Genomic DNA, 14,104 nt, shown 5'->3' on the forward strand with positions numbered 1-14,104 from the left:
TGCTTATATTCCAGAACACCCTGGTGCCACTGGAGATACAGAGCTTCTGATTTGGATTTGCGCCATTTTGCGCTCTAAATTTCCGACAGGGCCTGCTTCAGAGCACGTGTGTCGTCTGTGAACCAGGGAGTGGACCTCTTTGGCTGTTTAATTTTAGTGGTGAGAGGTGCAACTGAATCAAGGCGACTAGCAAGGTTGTATTCAAGTCCCTGGTACAGTTATCAACAGAACCAATTGCTGTCGTAAAAGGGGCCAGGACCTCTGGTAGTTGTTCACATAAGAACAGTTAAAGTTGCGGGACCTATGTGTCTGGTGGAAGATATATTAGAGACAATTTTAGGGGACAGACTAGAGTTGCATCAAATTTGATAAGAAAATGATCGGAGATAACCGATGTGACAGGAGAGATGGTCAGATTAGACACCTCAATCCCACGGGAAAGAATCAGGTCTAGAGTGTTACCACCACAGTGAGTGGGTTCATGTACAGACTGTGTGAACCCGAAAGTATCAATAAGTGCCAAAAAAGCTATATTTAAAGGATCAGAGGCCTTATTTAGGTGAATGTTAAAGTCACCCATAATTAGGATATCATCACTATATGTGACAAGACATGATAAAAATTTCCAAATTCATCTAAAAACTGTGAGTAGGGGCCAGGTGGCCTGTAAAGTACCACAAGGTTGAGTGGTTGCAATCTATTTCCCTGGTCATGGGGATCGGAAGCTACTGGAGAAGGTTTCAATGCTACAGCCTCGAAGGAGTTAAAAGTGACATTAAGAGCTGAGGTTAGACCAAAGAAAGACTTATAAATTAAAGCGACGCCCCCACCTTTTTTCGTAGCCCGAGCAACATGTGCGTTGGCATACTCAGGTGGGGAAGCTTCATTTAAAGGCAGGAACAAATCTGGTTTAAGCCATGTTTCACATAGACCAACCATATCCAGATTATGTTCAAGAATCAAGTCATTTATCAATAATGCCTTGGTAGAAAGTGATCTAATATTTATGAAGCCAAATTTGAGGATCATATTGAGCCTGGAGCTGCTGGTAGCAGCCTGGTGTGGCAAGGTACCTATAGATGAAGTATTAATAGGAATGAGGCATCTAGTGTTTCTGTTAGGAAATTTAAGTGGCCTTTTATTCAGTACTTTATGGGACCTAGCACTGTCACCAGTGGCAGGAGTGGTGTTTTGTACATGGTGGTTTAGAAACTTAGGAAACTTGTGAATAGTACGGCGGGGAATGGAGACAGTCTCAATGCAGTAGATCAGGCTATCAGTCTGAGCATCTAAAGTCTGCAAATTATCCTGGTTAGATTCATCATCTAAGCTATCTAAGCTCGTGGACTCCAAAACCGCACCACCTAAAGACCTAGCAGGTTCTCTACTCACCTGCGACCTGCCGATCACTAGTGTCTTACTGTCAAACCCGACATAAACACCTGTCTATATTCCTAGATAAAATAGCAGCGCCTGCTCCAGTAGGATGCAGACCATCTGCCTTCAGCAGGTCAGGACGGCCCCAGAAAGAAGGCCAGTTATCCACAAAAACTATATCCCTGCTCACTACAGTGACGAGCCAGCCAGCGGTTCAGAGACGTTAATCTACTGTACACCTCATCATTACCCCGCATGGGTAAAAGACCAGAGACAACTAATCGATGCCGACACATCTTTCTATATATATATATATATATATATATATATATACACACATATATATACAACAGTATAAACATGACAATGTCATAACAAAATATTAACAGAAGAGCAATATACACAGGACGATACAGATATTGCACATTTTGAAATGGCATTGCACACAGTGAGTGACTCATGGCAGCTGTTTTGGATTAGTAACAGTGCAGAACCTAGTGAAAATGGTCCATGTGAGTATGTGGTGAACTAGGAGTAGTGTTGATTGTAGAGTCTAACAGCAGCAGGAAGGAAGGACCTGCGATACCTCTCCTTCACACACTTTGGGTGAAGCAGCCTATCACTGAAGGAGGCTGCTCAGTGCTGTCAGACTGTCCTGCATGGGGTGGAGCTCATTGTCCATCAGGGATGATAGTTTTGCTATCATCCTCCTCTCACCCACCACCTCCATGGGGTCAAGAGGGCACCCCAGGACAGAGCTGGCTTTCTTGATCAGCTTGTCCAGTCTCTTCCTGTCTGCTGCTGAGATGCTGCTGCCCCAGCAGACCACTCCATAGAAGATGGCTGATGCCATAACAGTGTCATAAAAAGTCCTGAGCAGTGCCCCTGCACTCCAAACAGTGAGAAGACATGCAGTCTTGTGTCCTCACATACTGCGGTCAGTTGGTGAGGTAATCCAGTATCCAGAGTGTGAGATGCTGGTCCACCCCCATGTGTTCCAGCTTGTCCCTCAGGAGCATGGGCTGTATGGTGTTGAATGCACTGGAGAAGTCAAAGAACATGATTCTCACAGTGCTCCCAGGTTTATCTAGGTGAGAGAGAGCTCTGTGGAGAAGGTAGATGACTGCATCATCCACCTCGATGCCAGGCTGGTAGGCAAACTGCAGCGGGTCCATTGACTGTCTCACCGAGGGCCGTAGATGGGCGAGAATCAGCTGCTCCAGGGTCTTCATCAGGTGGGATGTCAGCGCCACCAGTACCACACAGGATGTCTTCCACAGCTGTGGGACTCTCCCTAACCTCAAGCTCGTGTTGAAGAGCTGCTCCACGATCCCACACAGCTGGTCTGCGCAAGACTTCAGGAGCCTGGAGCTGATGCCGTCTGGACCCGTGGCCTTTCTTGCCTTGATCCGCCTGAGCTCATCTCTCACCTGAGTTGTTGTGAGGGACAGGTTGGAGCAGGGGGGCTGTGTGTTGGAAGGTGTGGATGGAGGGGGTGGGTGTTTGGCAGGAGGAGCAGTGGGGGGTAGCTGTGAGCTGAACACTGTGGGCAGAGGTGTGGAGGTGGGGCTGGAGTAGTGGAGTAGAAAGCAGCATAAAGCCTCACCATTGTACTTAAGGACAGTACTTTGTTACTTTCCACCCCTGTTGAAATTCAGTTATAGAAGTTATGTAGACTTGCTTTGTGTGTCCAAAGGTACACCAAATACCCACAGTGTGACTGTTTGAACAGATTTATATCCCCAAGTAATACAACAGCAACAACACACAGGTTTGCGCAGGTATACTTGTCAGGACATTGCACTGACTTCCATTCATTGTGGACAAAATCTGCTACTAAATTTCTGTGCTCCAATAACACAGCACGTGGGATGTCTCACACTGTCATATGGGGCCTCCACGGCCAAGTTCACAGTGAGGAGTTGGCCCCAAGGTTTCTGAGGGAAACGCCTATATAATCAGGGGATATACACTTAGAGGCACCTCTTCTCCTTCCATAATAAATAACAAAGGACACGCTGTTTTTCCACTCTACAAATATCAGTGTATCTGAGGAACTCAAGAGGGAGGCAGAGGCTCTGTTGGCACCAGCATCGCTGCTGACCCCCCTGAGGGCCTGCAGTAACCAACAGGAGCTTCTCACTGTTGAAGAAGAAGTTGTGGAGTTGTGGAACTGAGCCAGGTCCTTCTTTCAGTCTTTCAAAGGAGAAACTCTAAGAAACTTTACAGCAGTTTTTGACCTTTCAGTGTTTTATTTGTCACTGACCTCTCCTGATTCTTCAAATCATATCCTGATCATGGCTGCTTTTTGTTTGCTTTTGTTGTTATAGTATTAAAGGAATAAAATTGAAGAGCTTGGTATAAAAGGTGGAATTAATATGAATGTGTCCTGTTTTTCAGGTGTCTACAGTCAAGGAGGTGAGAAGTGGAAAAAACAGTATTCCACTGAAAAACATCACACTGCAGGAGGTAGGCTGATGGATTTTTGTCATCTCTGCGTTTTTCATAACATATTAATCCAAATAATACAGAAAAAACACAGAAGACTTGAAGAGACAGACAAAAAGATTTAAAAAGTAATTAAATGATAAAAGGCATAAAAAGGCATATCCTACTGTAATGAACTGGTAATAGCTTACACTTTCATAAGGAGGCCTGCCTTTACTTGAGTTAAGTAGGCTAGGCCAACTTTAGGGATCTACTCCAAAACATTCCAAAATCATTTCATTTCAGATTTTCCCTTTTACTGAGCCATATTTATTTGACAGCTTTGTTTGCTGTTGTTAGGGATTCACCTCCAAAATCCACTCCTTTTGCTACAGCCTTAGTTTCTTAATGCATGGTATTTACTTGTTACTGTGGTTTAGGCAGCATACTAACACATCATATTGTCTTATCCTCCATAGGACAAAAAAACAAGCAAACGTTTGCCTCTGGAGGGAGCAGGCTGTGGAGCTGACCCCACAGCTTGGGGAGCACCTGAGACTGACCCATCTCAAAGTCGAGGTCTCAGATTATGGGGTTCAGCTCCATTCAACCACATATACAAAGTTTGAAGTACAGTATAACACAATGAAAAGGCTTAAGTAATTCATTTCATTTATTCATTTAGGGGGCGGCTGTGGCTTAGGAGGTAGAGCAGTTGTCCACCAATCAGAAGGTCGGTGGTTCGATTCCCGGCTCCTCCAGTCTGCATGCCGAAGTATCCTTGGGCAAGATACTGAACCCCAAATTGCCTCCGATGTGTGTGTTTCACATCGGTGTGTGAATGTGTGTGAATGTGTTTAGAAAGCACATTAAATATAGAATATGTGCTGTGTGAATGTGTGTGAATGGGGTGAATGTGATCTGTAGTGTAAAGCGCTTTGAGTGGTCGAAAAGACTAGAAAAGCGCTATATAAGTACAGTCCATTTACATTTCATATTTAACAAATCATGATGATCAGATGATAGCTCATGTTCTTTTCCTCTCAACAGGAGGTCAAAGCCAGTGCTGACTCAGTCACTGTTGTTGGTGTGACAGAGGAGCAGCCAGGCATGTCCACCCTCTTGATGGAGGAGGGAAACATGGTGAGGGTGGAACATGGCCTGTGGGAGCCATTCGATGCCAGGCTCAGGACTGGAAAAATCTGTGTTAGCCTTACTAGAGAGGGGAGAAAGGTCACAAAAATTAGTGCTGTTGAGGACAAATGAAGGATGCTCCTTGTTTTCATTGTTGGTTGTTGTTGTTTGTTTGTTATCATTAGTATATAGTGTTTGTAAAAAATAATTTAGTTCCTTATTTAGTTATTAGTTGGTTCAATTTGTGATTCTAAATAAAACATGTATTTTCTCTTTCATTGTTCAAATATTTTTCTTGTCTCACAAAATGATCTCATGTTTCTGACTGACTGTCCAAACAAGCAGCATAGTTTGTTGTAGTCATTTTCATCTGTAAAAGATTACTAACAAATGTATTTCATTCTCAGTCAACAAAATTGTATTGCCATGAGCACAAAGAAGAAAAAAATGAGGTGTGACATGTGATCATCATTGGAGATTAGACCCCATTATTATGTCATCATATTTGAAAGGGGATGAGGCTGTGTTTGGTATAGTTATCCAAAGAAAGGTTTAATCGAAAGCAACTGGACTTAGTTATAGTCTGGAAGACGTTTCACCTCTCATCCAAGAGGCTTCATCAGTTCGTGTTCGCATCTGACCAGGCTGGGACTGGTCCAACTGATTTTTTTTTTTTTGGTGTGGAGACCCAAGTATTTAACCTCTGTGGGGGGCTTTCACCAGACCGATGATGTCATGGCTCTTTTGTGTTCCATGTGTCAACGACAGCCGTTAGGTTGACAGTCGTTGGTAGAAACCATTAGTTTCAACTTCGTTAGTGTCCCATTGTGTTGTAACGACAGTCGTTGGAGTCACATGAGACGAGTCACATGTGAAAGGTTGTTTTTCCTAGAGGTCAAATTGTTAAGTCTCCTGGGAAGGGATGAAAGGGCAGCATTGTATATTGGAGATAGGTGGTGTCTTAGACCTCCTCCTCGGTTTAGAGATGGTTTCTCTACTTTAACATAGATGGCTTCTTTTACTCCTCTTTCAAACCATCTGTCCTCTCTGTCCAGGATGTGGACCTTGTTGTCCTCAAAGGAATGGGTTTTCTCCTTTAGATGTAGATAGACAGCAGAGTCCAAACCTGAAGAGTTCGCTCTCCTGTGTTGGGCCATGCGTTTGTGTAGTGGTTGCTTTGTTTCGCCAATGTAGAGGTCATTGCATTCTTCATTACATTGGACTGCATACACCAGATTGCTCTTGTGAGTGTGTGGTGTTCTGTCCTTTGGATGTACCAGTCTCTGTTTGAGTGTGTTGCCGGGTTTGAAATACACAGGGATACTGTGTTTGTTGAAAATTCTCCTGAGTTTTTCCGATAACCCGGCCACATATGGAATAACTATGTTGTTTCTTTTGTTTTGTTTTTCTTTCCCCACCACATCAATGGTTTTCTTTTTGGAACCAGCTGCCGTTTTCAAAAAGGTCCAGGTGGGGTAACCACAAGTTTTGAGGGCATCTCTCAGATGCATGTGTTCCTCCCCTTGGGCCTGTGAGCTTGTGGGTACGTTATCAGCTCTGTGTTGCAGAGTTCTGATAACCCCGATCTTGTGTTCCAAAGGGTGGTGTGAGTCGAAAAGAAGATATTGGTCTGTGCGTATGGGTTTTCTGTATACCCCAATGTGGAGGCTTCTGTCCTTTTCTATATTGACTTGACAATCCAAGAAGGGCAAACTATTATTCTTGGCATCTTCCCTGGTGAACTTGATGTTACTGTCCACAGAGTTGATGTGTTTGGAAAAGGCTTGCACCTCTTTGGTTTTGATTTTAACCCAAGTGTCATCCACATACCTGAACCAATGGCTTGGTGTTGTTCCCTCAAAGGAGTTTAAAGCCTTTCCTTCTACCTCCTCCATATATAGGTTTGCAACAATGGGGGATACTGGTGAACCCATAGCGCAATCGTGTTTCTGTCTGTAGAATTTGCCATTGAACTGGAAGTATGTGGTGTTCAGGCACATTTCCAGAAGTTGGCAAATGTGTTCTGGTTCAAGGTTTGTTCGTGTTTGGAGGGAGTTGTCCTGTGTAAGTCTCTCTCTTACTGTGGACAATGCCTCACTGGTTGGGATGCACGTGAAAAGGGAAGTCACGTCATAGGATACCATGGTTTCATCTGTATCCATTTTTAGATCCCTGACTTTGTTCACAAAGTCTCTCGAGTTGTGGATGTGATGTGGGGTGTTGCCCACCAAAGGTGCCAAGATCTTGGCTATGTGTTTAGCGATGTTGTAAGTGACCGAGTTTATGCTGCTGACAACGGGCCTGAGGGGGGCCCCTTCCTTATGGATTTTGGGGAGTCCATATAAGCAGGGAATTGAGTCTTGTGGATAAAGTCGGTAGTATTGTGCTTTGTCGATAATGCCTTCTTTTTGTAATTGTTGTAGATATTCTGTAACCTTCTTTTTGTACCTGCTGGTGGGGTCTCGTTTAAGAGTTTCACATGTGACAACTCCCTCCAAACACGAACAAACCTTGAACCAGAACACATTTGCCAACTTCTGGAAATGTGCCTGAACACCACATACTTCCAGTTCAATGGCAAATTCTACAGACAGAAACACGGTTGCGCTATGGGTTCACCAGTATCCCCCATTGTTGCAAACCTATATATGGAGGAGGTAGAAGGAAAGGCTTTAAACTCCTTTGAGGGAACAACACCAAGCCATTGGTTCAGGTATGTGGATGACACTTGGGTTAAAATCAAAACCAAAGAGGTGCAGGAAGCGGAAGTAAGGTCACGCCTTCCCAGGCTGGAGCCAATCATGCACGACGAGATCGGGTGTGCTTTTTTTTTTTTTTTAAATTATGAAAAATATCAGAAATTCTCAACAAAAACAGTAATTACAATAATAACAGTAAAAGACACAACATTATATTACATACAACATAGAATCTGTTAACATTCGTTCTCATTTAAAAATACAAATAACAGCCTTTTATCCTCTGTTTCGCTGAACAAGGTATTGTTAAATGCAAAAAGTCTCTTGAAATTGTCTCTTTCTGCTGCATAAAACAGTTTAAAGGTGGGCCTTTAAGAGATTTGCAAACAGTTTGGAAATGTTTATACCTCTGCCTTTGTACAGAGCTGAGTTCCTCCTAAGCCAGGCCGCATGCCGAGCAAAGGCCAGTACAGTGTTGACCAGAATAATGTTTTTCCCCTGGGTCTTTCCCTGGACGCCAAACAGATATGTCCTGTTCCATTCACTTTCTGTGCATAATGAGAGTCCACAATGATCAGTCAAAAGTTTCTTTACCATTTCTCTGTGTCCTGACAAACGGGCGGCTGAGAAAAAGGTGTTCAAAGTCCTCATCCATCATTTTACACACCGCACATTCTCTTTTGTATAGCTTCTTATTAATTTGGTGCTGGACAACACCAGTGAATATCTTCCTGTGCCTTATTTTGAAGTCTAAATTAAAGATTTCTGGGGTCATACATGGGACATCTATATTCTTCCAGATTGTGCTGACTTCATGTGAAGGGAAAATCTCCTTCCAGATCTTTTCTGAGGCTGGTCTCTTATGACTTTTACCAAGAAACAATTTATACCAGTCTCTAGTTTTCACAGATGCAACATTAATAGTCTTCCCCCCAAGGCAAAGGAAGAAATTCAGTCCTGCACCTTGCAACTGCTTTTACCCAGCAGTGTGCGCTAATCAGGCAGCAGGCACTTCTCAAGTTTCCCTGCTATCTTTACAATTTGTTGTTTTCTGTATTTCATCCTCATTTCACTCATTTTCCTCAACAAATATTCTAAAATAAAGTTAACATTTGCATCCATTACTTGTCCCACCTTTGTGAGGCCAGCAGACTCTAGCTGCACACCAAATATCTCCCCTGATAAGTAAGACAGGGGTTTCAGAGGAAAGACATCTGAAACACATTTTTTTTTCACTGCATTCAGGCCTTAGGTGGGCTAGAATCCTTCCCAATGCCTCTAGCCCCTCTCGGTAGAACCCTGGCAGGCCTCTAAGAACATTTCTGGGTGGGAGAGTACACAAGTTGTACACACTCCTCTCTCCGTATTCCACCATGCAATCAGCCAAGAAGTCTTTCCAGGGGTGTTGCTGGGCCTGATCCAGAAACTTGCTTATCAGTTTCACTCTAAGTGCATCTCTCTTGGCACCCACATCTATTAAGGCTAGCCCTCCCTCCTTTTTGTTGCCTATTACAGTTCTCTGTGCTATCACATCCCTCTACCTTTCCATGGGAAAGAGGAAATCGTACTGTTCAAAGAATTTAATGCCCACTTTATCTAAATCTTTCACAGTAATATTTGTGTCATCTGCGTACTGATAAATTAGACTATTCTTCTCAAAAGGACTATCAATACATTTAATCGTCTTATCCAGTTTTACTAAAGCTGCCAGAGGTTCTGCTGAAATACTATAAAGCACTGCTGACAGGGGACACCCTTGTCTTATCGAGCTTTCTAACGGAAATGATTCTGTCAACACCCCATTTATTTTCACACACTCTTCACAACTCTTGGCATTCTTATATAACAGCTTTGATTTAGATCCCCCTCTATTATTTCCTCTTCTTTTTTAGATTCTCCCTTAACTCCAACTCTTTTTGCTTCCTTAAAAAACTCCTTTTCTTAGCATAGCTAATATTTTTCATCTTTATTTTATTCTTAACCATTCCCACCAAGCACAAATATTCTTTTCATAGAACGGGTTCTTTTTTTCAAACTTAAGCAATTAATAATACATTTTCTGTATTCCTGTTCAGCCAAAAGACATGAATTTAAACACCACACTCCCCCACCTTTCCACCCGTTTACCCTCCCAACTGAAATGTAAGAGCAGCATGATCACTTAAACCCATGAACTTATATCTTATGTTCCCCAAAAAACTAAAAATACTTCTTTTAACTAAACATAAATCAATTCTGCTTTGCTTAATATTTCCCAACACAATCTGCCGCCTTGAAGATTGCCTTTGTATGGATTCTCTTCCCTCCATACATCAATCAAATCTTCACTCACTAAGATATTATTAAGCAATGATTTTGAGCTATCAGCCTTGAAAGATGCAACACTGCATGCATCAAGTCTTGTGCACCAAACATTAAAATCCCCAACTAATATACAATTTCCCTTAATTAAACTCTTCATCTTTCCAAAGAAGTCTCTCCGTTTCTACATTTGGAGCGTAAACATTAACCAACAGGAAATAAAACATTTTACAATTCAAACTCAATAACCAATAATCTTCACTTATTGTCTTTAAATACTTGTTTTACACTATTGACACACCCTTTAACTAAAATAGCTACACCACATTCCCTCTGCCCCCATGGTTCACAAAAAAGTCCCCCCTCCACATTGTTTTCATTCTGTCCATAGGTTCATCTGTCCATCTGTCTCTTGCAAACATAAAATGTCAGAATTTAGTCCAACAAAAACCTGCTCTGCTTTCCTCCTGTCTCTAAGACCATTACAATTAAACAAAGAAATTTTAATTTGAGCACCCATAATACAAAGAAAAACCATAAGAAAAAATAACAGGCAGAGCTTCTTTCATACCTTTCATTTTTTCTGACAGTATTTGAAGAATGGCGAAAAGGGCCTACAAACTTCAAAGTCTTTCAAAACTTACGTTCTATGAGGATGGGCATGGCCCACAATTTAGCTTGTAATACAGGGCTAGTGCTTTGACCTCACCAAAAGGGAATGGCGTAGGCATGGACTGCAGCTGTCAAATGTTCCTGAATAAAGTTGGCCCTGTATTTTTGCATCTTAACCATTCCATTTATTATGAGGTCGTAGTTGGGTCTCTGTTTTAGAGCTTCTATTTTCATTGCTTCTTTATAGTGTTGAATGCTGTGCTCATCTTCTCCATCCTGCATTTCCTAGACTCAGTTCATAGCCAAGAAAAACAAAACAATTTTAAAAAGTACAATTGTGTTAAACCTAAAAGTGTTATGTTTATTTAAATATACCCTAATTTCATTTAAGCATTTAAGCATTACTAATGACTTACAGCCCTGACTTTCTTCACTGAAGGCTTACTGCCCTCTGACTCTGCCCTTCCACCATTAGGCGATGAGAATCTCTTCCTCATTTTTGCAGCTTCACTGTTGCTGATCAGGGAATTCTCTCTTTTTAAATTTGTTGCGCAGGGACTCCAACAAGGCATCCTGACCAAAAACAGTAAGAGTTGATCACATAAATTGTTAGGGTCAGGTTAGGTTAGGGGGTTAGGTTAGGGGAAGGGGACACCACTAGATGTCACTAATGCACTGGCAACATGTATTATTTTGATCTTTGTCTATTTTATCTTTATATATGTATATATACATACACACATATATACAATGTTTTTTTATATATTTTTATAGGTTCCATATTGGCTCATGGAGAAAAAGCAGATTGATAAATGGTCCGGAGCTGGTTCAGTGAGAGGAGAGTACAGGTTTTGAAAGGATATGAAGGTAAGTAAAGGGAGGGGACAAGGAGGGGTGAGGAAAACACAGCCTATTAGGACAGGGAGTATTATTTATGAAAATGTTGAATTTTTATATATCCCTGATATTTTTTTTCCAATTTTTTAGGACTCCACATGTAGGGAAGGGCCATCAATCACATCAATAGGTTGTGTTAGGGATCCTCAACTCTGGAGGTCCTGTTGGACCTGGATTGGGGGCTCTTCCTCCTGAAAACCGGGAGGGGGGGGTTATAGCTTTACTAGTTAGAGTTGGGTCCTCCAACATATAATAATAGGATTAGGTCAAGGTCAGGTTAGGGTTGGGGCAGGGTCAAGGGTCAAGGGTCAGGTTAGTGTTAGGGCAGGGTCGAGGGTCAGGTTAGGGTTAGGGCAGGGTCGAGAGTCAGGTTGGGGTTAGGGCAAGGTCGAGGTCAGGTTAGGTTAGGGGAAGGGGACACCACTAGATGTCTCTGATGCGCTGATGTATTATACTGATCTTTATTTTCTATTTTATCTGTATATGTGTATATATACATACACACATAAATACAATGTTTTTTTAATATATTTTTTTATAGGTTCCATATTGGCTCATGGAGAAAAAGCAGATTGATAAATGGTCCGGAGCTGGTTCAGTTTTATCTGTATATGTGTATATATACATACACACATAAATACAATGTTTTTTTAATATATTTTTTTATAGGTTCCATATTGGCTCATGGAGAAAAAGCAGATTGATAAATGGTCCGGAGCTGGTTCAGTGAGAGGAGAGTACAAGTTTTGAAAGGATATGAAGGTAAGTAAAGGGAGGGGACAAGGAGGGGTGAGGAAAACACAGCCTATTAGGACAGGGAGTATTATTTATGAAAATGTTGAATTTTTTATATCCCTGATATTTTTTTTCAATCACATCAATAGGTTGTGTTAGGGATCCTCAACTCTGGAGATCCTGTTGGACCTTGATTGGGGGCTCTTCCTCCTGAAAACCGGGAGGGGGGGGGGGGGGTTTATAGCTTTACTAGTTAGAGTTGGGTCCTCCAACATAATAATAGGATTAGGTCAAGGTCAGGTTAGGGTTAGGGCAGGGTCGAGGTCAGGTTAGGGTTGGGCAGGGTCGAGGTCAGGTTAGGGTTAGGGCCTCAGTACAAGTTGAATGGTTAGGTTTTAGGATCAGGTCATGTATAGGGTCAGAGTAGGAGTCAGGTGGTTAGGTTAAAGGTCAGGGTCTGTGTAAAAGTATTAAAATCAAAATAGGTTCCAGGGTCTGTTCCAAGTGCAGGTTTTTAGGAGTAAATCCATAAGTAGAAAGGGTAAGCATCCAATAAAGAGCTGTAATCTAAGTATCATGCAATAAAAATCATGCAATAAAAAAATGTAAAATAAGTGCTGTACATAAGAAAGGCTGTACACAGGTAAGTGCTATATACAGGTAAGTGCTATACATAGAAAAATTACTAAACATGCATCTTCACACTATAAAATATATTAAGATATATATACATCATGCTGCATAAACCATAACACATAGATCATTTTTAAATTTGAAAAGGATGTTAGTGTAGAAAAAAGAGGGGGGGGGGAGGGTCAGTTAGGGTTAGGGCCTCAGTCAAGGTCAAATGGTTAGGTTTAGGGATCAGGTCAGGGTTAGGGCCAGAGTAGGAGTCAGATGGTTTAGGGTAAAGTCGGAGGTTAGGTTAAGGGTCAGGGTCTGTATAGAAGGGTTAAAATCAAGGTGGGCTCCAGGGTCTGTTCAAGTGCTGGTTTTTAGGGAAAGCTCCGGAGGAAGGAAAAACTAAAGGTGAAGATGAAGGTCAAGTTGGAGAGTAGATGACCACCAGGTTCTGGAATAATCAGTAGAGTATTCCCAGGCATGCCCCTTTTTTGATGAATGAGGTGGGATATCCAACTGCTGGGGGAGTAAATCCATAAGTAGGAAGGGTAAGCATCCAATAAACAGCTGCTAACATGCAATAAAAACATGCAATAAAAAAATGTAAATAAGTGCTGTACATAGGAAACGCTATACACAGGTAAGTGCTATATACAGGTAAGTGCTGTACATAAAAGAGTGCTAAACATGCATCTCCACACAATAAAATATAATAAGATATATACATCATGCTGAATAAAACATAACACATAAAATCATTTTTAATTTAAAACAATGTTTGTTTAGCAAAAAAGAGAGCGTAATTAGATGCATACCCTTCCATGTTGTTAGAAATGTGTTTATATTTGTATATATGTATGTGTTTTCCAGTTATCTAGGGGAATCCCTGCCATGGGAGAATTATTTGGCTGCTATGGGGATTCCTCGGCTTCGCCGTAGACCCGTGGACGAAATTAATGATTGGTGGATGATATGGAATATAAGGAAACAGGAAAAAAGAGAGGGTGAGTGGGAAAGGAAAAACACTCAAACAACCGAGCATGCATTGAACGCAACACACAATTTTTAGTAGTTGCCGTAAAAGGGAAACTGGGGGCAAGAAATCGAAATTCATGCATAATATTAGTATCCAAAAGCATGCTCAATTATTATGACAGAAATATAAGTTATTTCTATTGTTTATATTGATTTGTTACTAAATTAGTAAAATATTTATTTTATTTATATAAATACAATTTATATGCATTCGTGTGCATATAACTATACAACACAAACACCTAAATACATGCATTCACATCCAA

The 14,104-nt window shown here is 41.5% G+C and overlaps 1 protein-coding gene across 1 annotated transcript; it reads right to left on the reverse strand.

Annotated features, from left to right (window-relative positions):
- Positions 1-5,777: 5,777 nt before the first annotated feature.
- Positions 5,778-10,601, reverse strand: LOC127140827 (uncharacterized). Its single transcript, XM_051068613.1, has 3 exons — positions 10,583-10,601; positions 8,045-8,185; positions 5,778-7,522 (listed from the first exon to the last, which is right to left on the reverse strand). The coding sequence occupies exons 1-3, from the start codon at positions 10,599-10,601 to the stop codon at positions 5,790-5,792; spliced, it is 1,893 nt and encodes a 630-aa protein (XP_050924570.1). The 3' UTR covers positions 5,778-5,789.
- Positions 10,602-14,104: the final 3,503 nt, after the last annotated feature.

This window comes from Lates calcarifer, unplaced genomic scaffold, assembly GCF_001640805.2.
Source record: "Lates calcarifer isolate ASB-BC8 unplaced genomic scaffold, TLL_Latcal_v3 _unitig_5051_quiver_2737, whole genome shotgun sequence".
Lineage (NCBI taxonomy): Eukaryota > Metazoa > Chordata > Actinopteri > Centropomidae > Lates > Lates calcarifer.